Source organism: Colossoma macropomum, unplaced genomic scaffold (genome assembly GCF_904425465.1).
Source record: "Colossoma macropomum unplaced genomic scaffold, Colossoma_macropomum, whole genome shotgun sequence".
NCBI classification, from domain to species: Eukaryota; Metazoa; Chordata; class Actinopteri; order Characiformes; family Serrasalmidae; genus Colossoma; species Colossoma macropomum.
The window spans coordinates 48215771-48234953 of record NW_023494789.1 but is presented as its reverse complement, the minus strand read 5'-3'; the positions used below and the strand labels follow the sequence as shown (position 1 = coordinate 48234953).

General features: G+C 38.4%; 1 protein-coding gene across 2 annotated transcripts in view; it reads left to right on the top strand.

Annotated features, from left to right (window-relative positions):
- The first annotated feature begins 2481 nt into the window (after positions 1-2481).
- Positions 2482-19183, top strand: part of cntn3b (contactin 3b) — a 125744-nt gene continuing 109042 nt past the window's right edge. Inside the window, exon 1 of one of the 2 annotated variants that reach the window (XM_036571553.1) lies at positions 2482-2536. In XM_036571553.1, coding sequence (XP_036427446.1) covers positions 2482-2536 — 55 coding nt within the window. Of the gene's footprint in view, positions 2537-17435; positions 17491-19183 lie in introns of those variants that run through there. The other variant, XM_036571555.1, reaches the window with a different exon arrangement.

Sequence of the window (19183 nt, the reverse complement as noted above, 5' to 3'; positions counted from 1 at the left end):
TGGGTCAGCCAAGGGGTCGGCAACATGCAGCTCTTTTACTGTCCTGTTGCAGCTCCACAGCAGAATCAGATTTGTAGGTAAAAATAAAATAATCCTCCTTTACAGTAAAATAAAGCTCTGCTGATCGTTCAACACAGTTTAACAATAAATGGTCTTAAACTCTGGAGTTAATGTAGAACTGCTGATTCACCCTTTAACCCTGAAGATCAGCACAGACTGCTGGTCACCATAGCAATGCAGACAACAATCTCGTCTGGCTAGTAGCTAACGAAAAGGCGAAGAGAGAGATTTAAGACAGACATCAATAATTAGGAGATGAATGGACTTACTTGCGTTTATAATCACTCCAGCTGGTGTCCTGATACTTTTAATCTGCAATGAGAAACTGTCAAACGCTATAAAGTCGTGAAGCTAAGTCAGTTTCTCATTCGCCAGCTTCTTGTTCGAATTTTCCCGTTCCACCTTAAATGGTGCAGCAGTTACATTCTGGAACCTCAGGCACCATTTAAAGTTGAACGAGAAGCTGGCGAATGAGAAGCGACTTCAGCCTCATAAAAAACTGAACGCTGAGAGACATTTTACAAGACACTGTTCTACTTTCGAGGAAAAGTTTCCTGCCAGAGATGTGAGAAAAGTGGCTATAACTGAGAGCAAAGTAAGTCTTTGTTTTCTTTTTTTTTTTATTCTTTAGCCTGTACTAGTACATTAGCACACACTGAGACATATTTACAGCCATGATGGTAAAATGGACATTAAATGTTGTGGCACCCCGGGATTAGCCTCTTGTACCGCCTGAGAACTCGGTCAGCTGAATCAGACGATGCTGCGCTTGAAACAAGCACAAAACAAGCCATAGATCAGCTGATACTGAAGTATGAATGCATGTAGTATTTTCCTAATTCCAGCAGTGTCTGATGGTTGAAAAGACGAGTGAAATTAGACAAATGACTTCGAGAATTTCTGCATTGCTGAAGTTTGTTTTTTATTCAAATTTCCTGTTCCACCTTAAATGATAGCAATTATATTCAGGCGCCTGTACAGGTGTCAGAAAGTAACTGCTGCTTCATTTAGCGTGGAACTGAAAATTTGAACAAAACGCTGCTAAGAAGCTTCAGCCTTTAATAACACATTCTCTACAGGGAACTTAAATATGGCATTTTCTGCAAATTTTAGTGCACAAGCTGCATTTATTTGGTATATTGGAAAAAAATAAAACCTCAAATATAAGATGTGTCATTTTTTCCCAATGTGCAGAAAATAAGCAGTATTTGTGCATTAAAATGAGCAGAAGTGTGTTCTCTGTAGAGGATGTGTTAACTTGCTTTAAATAAACAAAACAATGTAATTTAACCAGGATACCCAAATTTTTGGATTCAACTGTACATGACATAAATACAGTACCTGTAATTCAAAATAAATCCATTTTCCAGGCAGTATAATATCTTAATATCTTTTTGTCAGCACTGTATTGCTCCTCAGTGAAATCAAGAACTTCTTTGCAGGTGGAACCCTTCAACGCTACGGCAGAACATCCTGCCATACAACTGCTAAACATGCTCGCTACAGTATGACATCAAAGGGCTAGATCAGGGGCCCTGAGAGCAGCCGTCAGTGACCATGATGTTGAGCTTTGTTGAAGGCGGGTCCAGCTTTGTACCGGCTTGGCACAGATCCAGGCTTCCCGGGAAGCGTAACGTTCCTGGAAGCTCTGCAGAAAACAGGTAGCTGGTAGAAAGTATAGAATGATCAGGCTTAGCACAGCTCTGCATGGAGTTTTGATGGAAAAGCAGCAATATTTAGGCCGAGGGTGTCTATTAATGGGTGAGGGAAAGCAACTGTTGAGGTCAGCAGATTTCAATCTCTCGATTTTTGTGAAAAAGCAAGTTTCTGTTTGTTTTTTGGGCTCGACAAGCAGCGCATAATTTAGATGGCGCTGAGCTTCTTAACCTTCCGAACTACAAGGCATATATTTTCTAAGAGGCTGAGGTTAAGGGGTTCCAATTACAGAGCACTTTAAAAGGACACGGCTCCGGCTCTTTCCTACGGTTCATAATCAAAATGTCATCTCGCTGTTACAGCTGGCGCTTTCCGTCTCCATCTACATACAGCCTTTTCAGCCAGAGCGGAGTGTGCTGAAGGTCTCTTGAACGTTTGAGACGTCGCTCTCTCTCTGGTGAAAGGAGGAGAAGCTGATATTTCCACTTTTTTTTTTATTTATTTACCCTTTTTTCTTTGATCCCAACCATTTTTAACAGCTTTTGTCTCTGGAGTGAAGGTGATCACTCCTACAAAAGTGTAATCATTGCTGTGTCTGTAAAGCTCAAAAGACAGAGAAAGCCTGTCACATTTGGCCCAAAATGTCTCATTTTAATTATTTCTGTAATTACTTTTCCCACAGATTATACATCTTGCATTCAAGGGAAAAATCGTTCCATTCACAAGCAATTGGATGAGAGTCATATTCGCCCTTGGCAACTGAAGATGACGTTACTATGGAAACGGCTACTGCTGCTATCAATCATAGGCTGCCTCGCAGGTAAAACGTCTTATTCAGAAACGTTGCTTTTTTTCCTTTTTCCTTGTTGTTTTTCATTTTCATTTCATGTTAAATGCACACTCACAATCCGGTAATGCCATGTTTGCTGTAATTGAGGGGAGAAAATTGAACTGTGTGGATGTATCCCACTTTTTGAGGATGCTGAGAGAGGGTTTAAGATGAAGAGGTGCAGAGACTGGATACGCATTCATAGCAAAACGTGTTTGAATTGTTTTGAATAATTGTCTCGGCAAATATAGCACTGTGTAAAAGTCAAAGACCGCCCTCCGTTTATCTCATTCCCAGTCAAAATGACTAAAAGTGTGAGCTACTCATTTTTCTGGAGATATTTCTGAGATGATTAGATTCATGTGCATAAGGAAGGAGAAAGTTAAAGAAAGGTAAATGAAAAAAAAACAGTTTCCAAAACTGAACAAGAACTGACTACAAAGCTACACAGAAAATGGGCTCCTGACAACCACCTGGAAGACTTGGTAGACAACAAAACTGCCCCCATCTGAAAAACAGCACTTAAAGGCTTTGTTCACACAGCAGGTAAAAGTGGCCCAAATCTGATCTTTTTCTTCATATGTGACACAGATGTGTGTCTGTGTGTCTGTGTGAACAGATAAATACACTGAATCTGACATTTTCAGTTCAGATTTGAGACGCTTTCATATGTGGTGCTGAAATCTGATACGTATCCGATCTGCGGCAGTGAGTCTGAACAGCCAGATCGGAATTCATGAGACTTTTACATCAGTCCAACTCAACATTTATCATAATTTCGCGCTGCTGAGACTCAAAAACATTTGGGGTGATATTTCTGTAGAAAAATTAGAGGAGACTCTGTGTTCGGAGAGATTTAGAAAGAAATGCCGAACGCGGCCACAGGAGACCAACCACAGCGTCAAAGAACAGTTAAAAGTCTGAAAGCAAAGTTTAAAGAATCTGAGGACACAAACCAAAGAAGTGACCGCGCCCTTTTTACGGCTCAAACACATTCTGGGCGATGAGCCCAGCTGTCGGCCATTGAAGCTTCATGATGGCTCCTGTGATGCTGGCGAAGATGAAGCTAAACTGGCGCTCGTTGGCAGTTATGATTGTTTACCTCTGGATGAGCCGCATGAAGCAACATGAAGCTCTTTTCTTTTGCACTTGCAGGTCAGTTTCGGAGCTGATCTGTTCAGACTGATGTCGAATACAGATCACATTTAAAGATATTATGAACAGACAAACCAAAAAATCAGATTTGGTGAGAAAATCAGATTTGGGCCACTTTTCCCTGCTGTGTGAACGCAGCCAAAGCTTTCATCTTTAAGAGAGAGGAGAAAATCAAGCTGCTTCAGATCTGAAAACATCCACAGGTGTTTCTGTCCATCCTTCCACTGTGAGAAGACGACTCAGCGCTGTGGGTCTGAAAGGATGTGTAGCTGTCAAGAAGAACCTCACTGAGAAAAGGAGACGGACACATCAAACAAAGAAGCTGAACGATGGACTGACCACCCCAGAGTCCAGACCTCAACATCACTGAATGTGTTTGATTACTTCAGAAAATGATCAACCAGCTTCTAAGACTGAACTTTGGAGGTGTGTCTGCAGATTCTTTGAGGAACTGAAAGTGAGTCTCCTGAAAAGAATGGAAGCTGGAATAAAGGTGAAGAGCGACTCACTGAATAATAAAACCAATGATATCATAAATAGTTGTTGAGGCTTCTGTTAAATACATGCTTCCTGTTTTTCCCTGATGCTGAAAACATTATATCTTGTACGTAATGGCAGTTTAATTAGAAATTAAATCAATAAAAAGGTCTGACTGATGTTTGCTCAGTAATGTAAGTACCTTTCAGATAATCTGAATATTCAATGTGGGATTGAAGTGAATCAGGCCGCTCACACCAGTCATTATCACTTACCATGTCTTTAAGGGTTTTTACTGCCGCTTATTTTATACGTTTGACATTATCTACTTTAGCTATAATTAGCCGCCTTACTCACACATATTTTCCCAGAGAACAAAGTAAATATCACGCCTGCCATACTATTGTTACAGCACCGCAGCCCTTTTTGATCGTCGCCGTGTTCATGCGGCCTGCATGATTTAGATTCCTGGCCCTGAGTAGAGCTTTGAACGTGGTCTTTGAAACTGATTAGAAAAGCACTTTTTCAAGCGCTGCCCTTCACCCGTTCGTTCTGGGGCCTTTTACATTCAGGCTCCTGCGGCTCCGCTGGCACTCGAATCCTATCTATGGCTATGGACATGTCAGAGATGATTATCTGGAACTTTGGGATGGAACTGTGTCTGCATCTCCCCAGAAATCACTGCCTCTCTACGCCCTTCTGCACTCATGGGATTAACAGTGAATTTCATTCTCTCTTTATTTTTGCGTCGGCTGAGCTCAACACTTGAAAGGGAAGGTTGAGGCCAGTGTGAATCAAATGGGCCATTCACTGTACCCGAGTGACGAAGCCCCTCACCCAGCATTTAGGCCAGAAACTATGGTCTTGGAATGAACAGACCCCATGCAAAAAAAATACTTTCAATGAATTAAACAAAAATGACAACGTAATTTGTAGAGCTGCAATAAAAAGAATTTATAAACATGGTCATTAAAATATTTGGAAATGGAAAAGCTATTTAAATAAGCAACTTTATTAGCACTGTTGTGAAACTGCACACTTCTACGGGGAAACGAACATTTGTTTATCAAGCTAAATGCTAACTCATCACCAGTAGCATGCATTTGCCAGCTCTGCACACCAGACTCTTTGGCACTAAGTGTCTGATTTGAGGCGATAATTGTTTTTGCATTCCAAATCAATTTCCTGCTGCTCTGGATTGCTAAATAATGTGCGCTCAGTTGTATTTGTTTCTGAGGATAAATGAGAGCACTCTGGTTAGCTGGCTGTCCAGAGCTGTTGAAAACATTTGGCCAATGTGGTGAATAATATTACTACTACTACTACTAATAAACTACTACTACTACTACTACTAAACTCCTCATCCTCCTACTACTACTACTACTAAACTCCTCGTCCTCCTCCTCCTACTACTACTAAACTCCTACTACTACTACTAATAAACTACTACTACTACTACTACTAAACTCCTCCTACTACTACTACTACTAAACTCCTACTACTACTACTAATAAACTACTACTACTACTACTAAACTCCTCCTCCACTTCCTCCTCCTCCTACTACTACTTAATACCTACTACTACTACTACTACTAAACTCCTACTACTACTACTACTAATAAACTACTACTACTACTACTACTACTAAACTCCTCCTCCTCCTCCTCCTACTACTACTACTACTAATAAACTACTACTACTACTACTACTACTACTAAACTCCTCCTCCTCCTACTACTACTACTACTACTAAACTCCTACTTCTACTACTACTAATAAACTACTACTACTACTACTAAACTCCTCCTCCTCCTCCTACTACTACTAATAAACTACTACTACTACTAATAAACTCCTCCTCCTCCTCCTCCTCCTACTACTACTAAACTCCTACTACTACTACTAATACACTACTACTGCTACTACTACTACTAAACTACTACTACTACTACAAATACACTACTACTACTAAACTACTACTACTACAACTAATAAACTACTACTACTACTACTACTTCTTAACTCCTACTACTACTACTAAACTCCTACTACTACTACTACTACTACTAAACTCCTCCTCCTCCTCCTACTACTACTAATTAACTACTGCTACTACTACTACTAAACTCCTACTACTTGTACTACTAATAATTAACTACTACTACTACTACTACTAATAATAATAATAATAATAAACTACTACTAATAATAATAATAATAATAATAATAAACTACTACTACTAATAATAATAATAAACTACTACTAATAATAATAATAATAAACTACTACTACTACTACTACTAATAATAATAATAATAATAATAAACTACTACTACTACTACTAATAATAATAATAATAATAATAATAAACTACTACTAATAATAATAATAATAAAAAACTACTACTACTACTACTAATAATAATAAACTACTACTACTAATAATAATAATAATAATAAACTACTACTACTACTAATAATAATAATAATAAACTACTACTACTAATAATAATAATAATAAAAAACTACTACTACTACTAATAATAATAATAATAAACTACTACTACTAATAATAATAATAATAAACTACTACTACTACTACTACTACTAATAATAATAATAATAATAATAATAATAAACTACTACTAATAATAATAATATTAGTGATTGTTATCTGATTTATGTTCTTCCTCTTACAGTTTTCACACAATCTTCGTTAAATTACAATTTTTTTCCCATAGTAATAAATGAATGGGGTAAACAAAAGTGCACACCCATCTACTGCTCTTCTGCTCGACCGAAAGACACCATTTCGCATGTACTATCTCAGGGCAGGGCCCCGAGCACGGATTCAGTGCTGTTGTGACCCGCACTCACCATTTTTTTCTCATCCCTCGTTTCTCGCATGCACTCCCATTCATTTTTTCCCTCACACAAGCCCAATTGTTTATTGTCCTGACAGCCACCAAACTGCATGTACTCACTCAGGGCAGGTCTAGTGCACAGCGGTACTGACCCGCACCCTTCTCTGTCTCATTTTTTCATCCCTCGTTTCTCCCATAGAGTCCCATTCGTTTTCGACCCTAACAAAGCCTTGATCTTTCTTTTTCCCGACAGCCACCAAAGTACATGTACTCACTCAGGGCAGGTCCCCAAAGCTCTAATCCACAGTCACACTGACCCGCACTCCTCTATGTGTCATTTTTTCATCCTTCGTTTCTCCCATAGACTCCCATTCATTTTCAACAACAGCTAGCGTCCACTTGACAATTTTCTAACAACCACACACCTAATGCCATAGCAACCGTCTAGCAACATCTTAGTAAACACCTAGCATTAAGCTTAAGCTGCGCAATCACTCTGCATTTTCTTCAGGAAATGTTCTATTATTATTAGTAGTAGTAGTAGCAGTAGTAGTAGTAGTGGCCGTAGTATTTAATTATTATTATTATTATTATTATTATTAATCAGATATTCACAAAATTTTCAATATTCAATAGTTGCAGCCTTAGTAATTTCCATGTTTACTCCCTATTAGAGGTGGGCAGCATGCCAGCATGTTATCATTAATATGAGATTATATTATATTATGGCTTTATATTATATTATATCTTATATAATTATATTATATCTTTATTGGGATAAATTATATCCCAGTACACTTGTGTGAGAACATGATGGGTCTAGTCAGCATTTACAGAACATTGAACAACTGCATAGATGAAGACTAGCGTTGTGCATTCTGGTTAAATAAAACTAGGGGGTCTAAAAAATTTAGTCAAAAAGACATTTTGTAGGATGCAGAGAAATATCATTATTCAAAAATAGCCAAGAAAAATCGAGGCTGCTTCTTCAGATGAGCTAATGCTAACACTAGAGCTACAGCGCTGGATGCTGATGAGGACATGTCGTCTTCTACACAAGGTCTTTTTTCCTCTGCGAATGATGTTCCAACATGTTAGTTTGCCAGGGAAATATATCTTCTGTGTTTCTGGACCAGCTAACATCAGCTAGAGTAGGTAGCCTAGTTAGTGATAAAGCTGCGCTGTCTCTGGCTTCTGAGTCACATCCTTAACAAAGCCTTTTTGGCAGCGTGCTCACATTCAGGCACATCCCTAATCTAAACTGATTACAGACAGCAGGCAAACAATAACCAGTGTATTATAGCTACATGAACTGCGTAGTAACAAGTAGCTGATTGGATGTCAGTCCATATACAGTTATTATATTTTATTCATTCATTTTTTATGTATTTGATCTATGAGCTCATTGCCAATTTGCCCTCTTTTACTCACTGTTGTTTTGTCTCAACCAACTTGGTGCTCTAATGTTTGCTAATGGTTGCAGTATCTTGTGTCTGTTGTGCAAAAACCTCATATCTCCACTTTTGCTGTTTTTTACTTTTTGCATAATTTTTAAACACCAGTTCCCCTTTGCATGGTGATGAATTTTAAGATGAATGGACAAACAGAAACGGTCCAAAATTACTACAACCCCGTTACAGTGAGTGTATTTACATGCACTCAACAATCAGATCATAATCAGATTTCTGCAGTGATCTGATTATTCAAGTGGTTGTGTAAACAGCACACTCTGATTTCTTAGATCAGAGTAAGGTCTAGAAATCTGATAAAGAGAGCTGGATTTTAGCTTAGTAATCAGATTTCTCAGCGCATGTAAACTCTTACTTTCAGATTTCTCAGTCTGTGCATGTGAAAAAACAGATGGTGGTACCGGAAATAAGTGAGCAGCATTTAACACCGCACCCGCGAGATGCAGCAAAACACTTTTGGAGCGATTCTGAAACTGACTAAACACTTGACAAATGAAGGATTTAAATGTTCTCCATCTTCTAGATGATATATGTTCATATTTTCAGGTAAAGTGGTGCAATGTTTTTTTTTTAAAAGCCACGGCATGAAGTTTGAGTTTTACATTACGCCATCTTCTGTGAGTTTATTGGCTGGTTGTAAAGCAGAAATCTGATTACTGTCTGACTCATGTAGACCTGGACTTTCCCCGTTATCTGATTACTCAAGTGCATGTAAACGTGTTGATCGGATTACTGACAAAATCTGATTTTCTGCAGTTATCAGATTATTAAGTGCATGTGAACACACTCACTGACAACTGCTACAAGTTAAGTTTTTCCTTCTCTTTTAAAGTTTCATTTTGGAGATATGAGGTTTTGTTCAGACAGTAGCGAAATTGTATTCTTATCATAGCTACCCATGAGTCATGGGTGACATAAGCTCTACAGGCGCCAGTGCAATTGCCCCCGCCTGTACTTTAAGCAGTGACCCTTGACTGAGGCCATTCAAATCTGAAGAATTTTTCCGACGGCCTGCCAGACTAGCTGAAAAAAAAAACAGCAAGAAAGTGCAAGAAAATCAAAATTGCTACAGCAAAGCAGTGCTGAGGCAAACATGCCTCACAGATGGGGCTTGACAACTGAGTTGGAAGATAAGGTTTCAGAAACAAAGTCCCGTCAGTGGATGTCGTGCCTCCGAACTGCGCCGAAGCTGATCTGCACAGTGCTGTATCAAACATTTTTCAGCATGAGCAAGATCCCTTGATTTTTACAAAAAGCTCTGAAATGATATTCTCCCAGCTCAAACTGTGTCGCTAAAGACTCAGGGTCCCTCATTCTTCCCTCTGCTCGTCAATAAAAAATCTGCTGAGCAAATAGTTCAGTTTGCAAGTCCTTACATAACTCAGTGTGGTACTGTCAGGATATTCAGTTCGTTATCTATAAAGTGTAGCATAAGATGTGGCCTGTGCTAAAGTTATATTTTTTTCCAATATGATAACAGCAAATAAATAGAATTTTTTAAATAGAAATTGTTAGATAAGATAATCCTTTATTAGTCCAACAACTGGGAAATTCACAGTGCTACAGCAGCAAAGGGACAGCAAGGCACTCAAGAATTATTTAACATGGTTACAGTTTTTTACTGATTACTGTGTAGACAATATATTTAACACTACAGATAAAAAATATAAACTCTATCCTTAACAAAATTAACAATAAACATCATAAATAGAGAAGCAAAAAAAAAAATCTTTACACTATAAGAATATTTTGCACACCAAGTATTGCACATGCAGTATTGATTATATTTCACAAGGGTTTCTTGCATAAAAATATGCATAAAAATGCCACATTTAAGGTTTCAGAGGACGTGGGGCTGAAAGCCAGGACTGAGTAATTATGGCTGAGCAGTAGCAGCTGTGGGTACCCTATTTAAGGAGTGCTCACACGCTGCTAGCTGCTCAGTCTTGAGTTCCCTCTGCCACATGCAGGATTCTCTGACTCAACCAGTAAATTTGGCAGCTCTTTCTTGAGTTTTGAGTCCTTCCAGTGTAAGTATTTAAAACAAAAACAAAAAAAAACAACAACAATTGTCTCTTGAGTGTTCTCTTGCCCTCAATGTTCAGGAAGAAGCGAAGGAGAGGTTAAGAAGGGGGGTTTACGTTCAGTTTTGGGGCATCCTCAGTTTATTTTATCCTTGTAAGCCTTTTGAGTGAGCACGGCCATCACCCCTCAGTGGTATGGTGTGTTGTGTGTTAGTCTGGGATCACAGTGTTGGAGGGTTCGGTTCCTGTGACCAGTCACTTTTGTTTATTGCATTTTCCCCCTTTATATATTCTCTCCTCATTCAACTCTTTCCCCCTGCTCTTAGCCTTTTCATCATCTTTTGAAGTTTGTTTCCTGGACCCTCAGCTGCTTTGCGCTTGAGCCTGCTCCCCATTGTCCACCAGGTGGTTCGTCCCTTAGCACTCCTGGTTTTGAACATAAGGGTTGTGAGTTTGAGTCTCACTCAGAGCGAATCCCCTTATAACGCCTTATAACACCTTCCATGTGCAGGTCTGGCCACCGTTATTGGCACACCTGGATTTTAAGTACATAATATCTCCTGAAATGAATGTGTTGTGAAATATCATTGGTCAATATACACATGAATAAAACACAACAGCTAAATAATAATTTACAAAGTGATGGAAAAAAGCATTAAAACAAATATAAATGTGCTACAATTGCTGGCACCCTTTTGATGAATTCCAGTGGACTACATTAGACTCACCAGTGATAAAGTAGCATTTAGAATCACCTGTGATAAATGAGGGCTCACATGACTTGAATTAGCCAATGAATGATGGCTTTAATGCTTAAAAAGGCCACTTTACCTTCCCTGATCCCTCTTCACAATGCTGAAGATGAGAGCTGTCTAAGAGCATCTGAAGTGCTTTTATCTCCAAAACACAAGAATGGTAAAGGGTGCAATTCCATCTCCAAAGCCCTTGAAAACATACCTAGACAAACCACAATCATTTTGGGCAAATGTTTTGTGGACAGATGGAAAAAAAATGAGCTGTTTGGGAATGCAGGCCAGTAATTTGTTTATGGAAGATGAAATAAAGCTTATAAGCACAAGAACAACCTACTTACAGTGAAACATGGTGGTGGTTGCATAATGTTATGGGGCTGCTTTACTGCCTCAGGTGCTGGAGGCCTCAACTGAATTGAAGGACTAATCTACCAGCAGACAGGTGCAAGAAGCTTGTACATGGCTACTAAAAACATTTAAAGGCTGTTATTGCTGCTGAAGGGTGTACAACTAAATATTAGAAATGGTTGCCATTAATACTGTCCATGCAATATTTGGTTTATTTTTAAATCGCTTCCTACAAGTTTCTTTTTTTTTTGTTTTGTTTAATCACTTTAGACACCCATTAAAATAATCATAAGTTATATAATTTCTGTATATTTCTGTTTATTTATATTGTAAATTATATGTAAAAAAGGAAAAGGTTGCCAATAATGGTGGCCAGAACTGTATTTCCTCATTGTGAATTTATTTTGTCAAAAAATAGTGTCCAAAAGTCCACATTGGCCATCTGTTTTTTTTTGTTTTTTTTTGTTTTTTTAAACTTGGAAATAAACAAAGTTTTTGAATCTTGAACATTTTGAAATCAAAGAAAAGTTATCACCTTTAAAATGAAGAAGAAATGTTTGAAATTCTGTACCATTTCTTGGTCACTACTCAAACTGAAGCAAATTTATGAAGTTGACCATGTTGAGGCCTTTTTGTGCAAAAAGGCCAGATTGTTTGTTTTTATTCCTTCCATTAAAGCTTGTGCTCAGATGACTCTCAGGAGGGTTTTATCTGCTGATAAGAGGCTTTCACACTCGTGAAGTCCGTGCCAGCTCAAGTCCACAGTGTCATTAAGGCAAAAGGGAAACACATCACCAAATACTGAGAAATTCTGAAATTCACGTAAACATTCAAAGATTGTTTTGCTGATAATAATTTGTATTGAAAAACTTTGTATTCAATTATAAAGTAATGCAAAACAAAAGCATTCTAACCAGTGCCTTCAGACTTTTGGACCCCACTGTATGTTTAGGCCAAAAAGTTATCACAAAAGTACCGGTAAACTATGTCTCACTCATCAGGCAGCATTTACATGCTTGTCTATTAAAAAGTTCTAGTAGCTGGGACAATGTTCGATCTTGGTTGTTGCCGTGCCAACGGCAGAGACAACAGTGATTGGTTGAGTGAGTTCCTGTCGCTTGCAAAATAAACATAAAGCCAGAGAACTTGTAGAGAGAAGAATTTCCACTCTGTAATGTCTTCTGGGTTTCTCAAACGCTAGAGGGCGCTCCAGAGCGAGTCTAAAATGAATGGGTTAAGTTGGATCATTTGAGCAAAATCATAGTTTATAAATACTCAGACATTTTAAATATAAAATAATACATTCATTTCCTGAACACAGAACAGCATAAAACATTTTAACACTGCTGTTATATTTTTAAGAGTTTTTAAACTCGAGTTATAGGAGTTTAAAACGGCGCCTCATGTACATTCATGACGTCAGTGAGCGCAAATAGCCAATGAGCTGTTCTGCTCGCCAACCAATCAGCACTCAGTTCCCGTAATATTAGCGTCCTGCTGCCCAAAACCCATTAGCCATAGAAAAAAGGAAACATACAGGTCAGTTTTCTTTGCTTTTTTACTGAAATACATTCTTCTGCTTTCTAAAATTAAAGGAAGGTTCAGGGCGAGTGATTAGAAACTATTGTAACTTTTCATTTTTAGCTGTTTAGCTCAATTTACCCCCATTCTTTGAGGACTCGCTCGCAGGCGCCCTCTAGCGTTTTGCAGTCCTGTTTTTGATACAACGGGTGAAATAGGAAGAGGCCAGTCTCCTCATAAACCGGCTCTGATAAAGCTACTATTTGGTTGCTTTATAAATTTCTAAAGCACTTTAAGCTGTTCCAGCTGTAAAGTGCTATATGAGTAAAGTATTATTGTTCATAATAATAATAATAATAATAATAGAGACAAGGAATTAGCCATTATAAACATTCTGTATTCGAGAGCTCACATATGTGAATGAGCACCCACAACCAGAGCGGCCCACACGCGCACAAGAAGACAGGAAATGCATTTGTTGAAACTTACATAAGCTTTTATATTTTGACAGCCACCATCCATAGAAGTAGTGCAATACTTTAGACTTTTCTATGAAGGTAGTGATTAGAAAAATGTCACTCTGGCAGTTAAATGAAATGAGAGGAGATGATCTGATTGGATATCACTGTTGCATATTTAACCACACCTGTATTAATGTGTTCGTTGTAATCCAGCACCTTTTACAGCTCAGCCTTGAGTCACGTTAGCGCCTGCGCCACTCGGCTTGTAAAAATCAAAAGGCAGCACTGTGATTTCGTGCCTTATTTTTGATCACAAAAAGAAGGCCCTGAGCATCCCTCAAGGGTTCTTAAGGGGAAACTTTAGCCTTAAGATGTTTTACGTAACAGGCCTCATTGTGTTGATTCACAGCCATGTTTCACAGCTCCAGTCCTGCACTGCACTCCAGGGCAAGTGTGGATAATCTCGCCATACAGAAGGACATTTGTCTAGTAAAGTAGTAGCTGCTTATATTATATCCACATGATTTACCTGATGAAATAGTCCAAAATACATTTTTAAGTTTTGTTATTTTTGGTTACTGAATGGTATGATATGCATAATATTTAACAATATACAGAAGAGGTTGTTCTAGCCTTACAGCAATGGTTTAATAATCAATGAAATCAGAAAGTATGTGAGGACTTGGGTTGGGTGAAAAGGGAATTCCACCACTTATTAAAAATTTCAGCATAATTCAATGGTTGAGGAGATATAAAGAGTTTGGTGTGAAATGGTTCAGATTTCTTTACAGTGGTGGTGATAGGAACCAGGGGTCACCATGACTACAACATGAATATAGACATTTTATTTACTATCCAAAACCACCAGTGAACCTACATGCGACTTCTGAGTTTCTGTACATTATGTTGATGATTTGAGTAGCAATCTTTTTGTTATAGGGGGGGATTTTAGCCTAATAACGCCCTCCATGTGTCTCTCTATTGTGATTTTATTTTTGAAAATAAGTTTAGGCCAAAACCTTATTGCAAAAGTACCATTAAACGGCGTCTCAGACAGCAGGCAATGTATTAATAAATAATTCACAGAATACCTTTCTGTGAGGGAGCTTTTAGAGGTGGATGTCTGGTTCCTGTCACCACCACTGTAAACGATTCTAACACTAAGATTCTCGAGAATAGAGCATTTCACACTAAACCACCCTGAATGACTGTGTTTCACATCTAAATGGTCTAATAACAGAGACAATTTGATAGTCAGTTCACCATTCAGTGATGTGAATATCCATCCCTGTGTGCTTCTGAGGACTGACACCATACCTGCCATTATGAAAGGACATACATCTACATTGAAAAGTCTTTATATAATGACTCTATTATGATGCTACTGCTCTACAGCTTTGTAGGTTTCAACTAATTAGCATGAATCAATAAATAATGAAGAAATGTTAGATATGTCCAGAATGATGAACAGAGCTGTGCAGGATTCGAAAATGACTGACTGAGAAAGCTGTAAAGCCCATTTTAACCCGAGATATACTACAGTCCCCAGCATGCACTGCAACATAGTGTGCATTCTGACCCCCTTGTTCCAACAACAATCTGTGGGCCAGCGGTTACACAAAAAGAAAAGATGCCTGGTGTCTAGTTTAAGCAAATAAGCGGTTAAAGAAAACTACTAAAATCAAATTATTTTTATTTAGAATTATTTTTTAATACATATTCAGTGCTGCCCTGCGATGGACTGGCAACCTGTCCAGGGTGTATCCTGCCTTCCACCAATGACAGCTGGGATAGGCTCCAGCACCCCACCGCGACCCAGAAGGATAAGCGGTTTAGATGATGTATGTATGTATGTATGTATGTATGTATGTATGTATGTATGTATGTATTCAGTGCCTATTTTGCTGTTGCAGTTTTGGCGTATTTTGAATAAACAGTGTCCTGTTGGGGTCAAGGCAAAATGTCAAGTAAAAATGAAATAAAAAGGCTTACAGAATCACACTGTTTTACTCTAGCCAGCATGGACACGCATGTCGTCACTGTCAAAAGAAAAACCTATATATTCAAAATGATAACTTTACAGGAGAGTTCAAAAATGATCTTCAATTTTAATGTAACTTGATGTAAAGAGATTTTTTTCCCAATAGTTTTGGAGCATTTCTACTGATCCATTCATCATCACATTTTCACACAATGTAAGGAACAGCTTCTGTGCTCAAATGATGTAACTCCTCGGGCGGAGTTACATCATATTTAATTGGCCTAAACGGGCCATTGACATTTTCAGAATGGAAAAACTCTCCCCACAAATACTGAGTAAAACATCTCAAAGTACCTTCTGGTGTCTAGCTTATAGTATTTCAATGTACACCCTAATTTTTTATGGCATAACAGTAATTATTAATGACAAGCTTTCTATCATTAGTGTATTTTTAAGCAGATGGCTAATTGGCCACATTATAAAGAAAAGTAGCTCAGTTCTTTTTCTATTATTATACACAGATCAGCCACTTCATTAAGTCCACCTCCTTGTTTCTACACTTTGTCCATTTTATCAGCTCCACTGACCGTATAGAAGCACTTTGTAGTTCTACAGTTACAGACTGTAGTCCATCTGTTTCTCTGCGTACTTTGTTACTGTGTTCAATGGTCAGGACCCCCACAGAGCAGGGACTATGTGGGTGGTGGATCATTCTCAGCACTGTAGTAACACTGTCATGGTGGTGGAGTGTTAGTGTGTGTTGCGCTGGTACGAGTGGATCAGACACAGCAGTGCTGCTGGAATTCTTAAACACTGTGTCCACTCACTGTCCACTCTATTAGACACTCCTACCTTGTCAGTCCACTTTGTAGATCAGAGACGATAGCTCATCGGCTGCTGCACAGTTTGTGTTGGTCAACCTCTAGTCCTTCATGAGTGGTCACAGGACGCTGTTGGCTGGATATTTTTGGTTCCTATATGATCAGTGGAGCTGATAAAATTGACAATGAGTGTAGAAACGAGGAGGTATACTTAATGAAGTGGCTGGACAGTGTAAATGTCCTGTCATTGATCGCTTTATGTTTGTTAGACTACTGGACCACAAAAATGACTCAGAATGGCCGTCAGTGATGGTAGCTCTCTTGGTCAGTGACTCTAGTCTGCTCTTCCACTGTATTGTGATTGTGCTGAAGCCTGTGCCCAGTAGTAGGTTTAGGGTCACAGAACCTTTAATCAATGCTAAAAAGGTGGACAACCTTGCAGTGATTCGGCAGTGAATGTGGTCTTTTGATGGAGGAGATTCAGTGGCACTCTTTTTCCAGCTGTGCTGACCATGGTGTCCATGTGAGCAGAACTAGCATAATTTTTATGTCCCTGTTTATTTCAGAGAAATGTCGACCAATCAAAAGTGTCTCCTACGTAAAGAGTACAGACATTAATCATGACGTCTATCTGAATGTAGGCTTAGCATCAGTTCAGAATGTATTCACTAAGCTTTAATCTGTTTCTGACCATCGTTCCTGAAGACGCTCCTGATACACAAACACTATTTCTTGCGTAGCTCCTGAGATATAACCCTGTAACCTTATATATTTTGTGCCAAAGTCTTTGGCCATCTGAGAAAATGACACACAAATCCATCATGAATTTATTTGTTTTAAAAAATAATAATAACATTAAAATAGATAGAATAAACTGCCTGGACAAGCAGACCATGCTACACCAATAAAATGATCTGGGTAAGGCTTCTTATGCTACTTTTGCCAGTGTCTGTAACATGATTAGGTAGTAAGTCACTGTGATGAGGTCAGATAGCCCTGATACATGACTGTTTTCATGCACCTCGCCTTAAAGAGACTGTTAAATACTACAATAGTAACATGCATTAGAAGAATGGACATTGTGAAGACCAAATGTTGCTCACCTAGGCCGCTGAAGGAGTGGGAGCCCAGGTGAGCCCATTCTTTTCTGGATCCGGAAGGGCCCATTGTGATCCAGAGGAGGGGGGAACCTTTAAGAGAAACGTGTGTAAAGATAAAAGCATGCTGACTTAGATGTACAATCGAATGGTACCATGGCATCTGTGTGTACTCTTATATATGTAAGAAGGATGAATGTGAACGTGATGGTGATGTTGTATTATTATGATAATACCTTTGACTCTATGCTCTTGTCATCCAGAGTATAGACATGGGTTGGCCTAGATCCTTGGTGGGAGGGGCCAATTATTTATAAAGGGATAGAAGATCATGTCAGGAGTTTTTTTTTTTTCTTTTCTCTGATGGAGAGAGTTCTGTGTGGCTTCACAGCCCCAGACTTGGAGATTTTGGATGTGTTCCTTTGTCCAAGAGCACAGAATAACCATCTAAAGCTGACCTTGTATCAAAGATCTTGTATCTTCAACTGTTTAAGTTCTTTTAATGATTGTTTTTTGTCTTCGGGAGTGTAAATATTTGTGTGTAGCTTAACTGAGCGCTTTTGGGGATATGAAGATGGACATGTTGTGGTACTGCTCCTGGGGCCTCTGATACACTCGACCCCTTAACTGCCTATGAGTGTTTCTGCTTTTGCAAGTGGTAACACCGTAACAGTCACTCTGGATAAGAGTGTGTTCCGAATGCATACATGTAAATATTATGTGTGTGTGTGCTTTAGCTGTATTTCAAATATCCTTAACCATTTTCCAATAGTAAGCAAATATCGTATCTGCATTTAATAGTGTATATATCAGTGCTGAGGCTAGCAGACAGGTTTTCTTTGGATGTGCTCCGTTCACCTGTGCCAACTCGTCACTTTTTATGTAGCGGCGAGAGCAGAGAAACCTGTTTAAGCCCTACCTGCAGTCACTATAGTGGCCATTCCGCAATTAACTGAGATATTCTTGAATTAATTAATGTAATCAGATATTTCCCCCATAATCTGTTATCAGATGGACTGGGACAGTGTTGTCTCTCTGTGTGTGAAATGTTGTGACTGTGTTGAGCTGCTAGTGAGCAATAAGGGGTGAAAGGGGATGGGGGAAAAACTCCCTGCTGTGAAAAATAATTCACACCTTCCCACAAAGACAGCCATGCCGACATAAAACAGACAACTGGAGCTTTCTTTATATCAAACAATCCTGTACAGCCCTTACAAAAACAAAGCATGTTTAAAGTTTATTTTATTAAGTAAATGTAAGTAAAGTTCAAGTATATTTCCCAAGTATGTTATGTAGTAAGTATATTAATATCACTATGCTAGTAGTATACTTATGGGTGTACTCTTCAGACTAAATTGGCCCACTTTTTAGTTTATAAAAGTATACTTTAGGTGTAAGAGTTGTAAACTTTTAGAATTGAAACTTTGTACTACAACTATACTGTGAACTATACTATAAGTGAACTTATATGTACTAGTTATAAACTTTTAGTCCACTTTTTAGTTTATGAAAATATACTTTAACGTATACTGCAAGTAAACTTATATATATTTACTGTTACTTTACTACCTATGTAGTACTAGCCCACTTTTTAGTTTAGAAAATTCACTTAAGTATATTTTACGTGTAAGATTTGTAAACTTTGAGTATACAACTACTTTACATC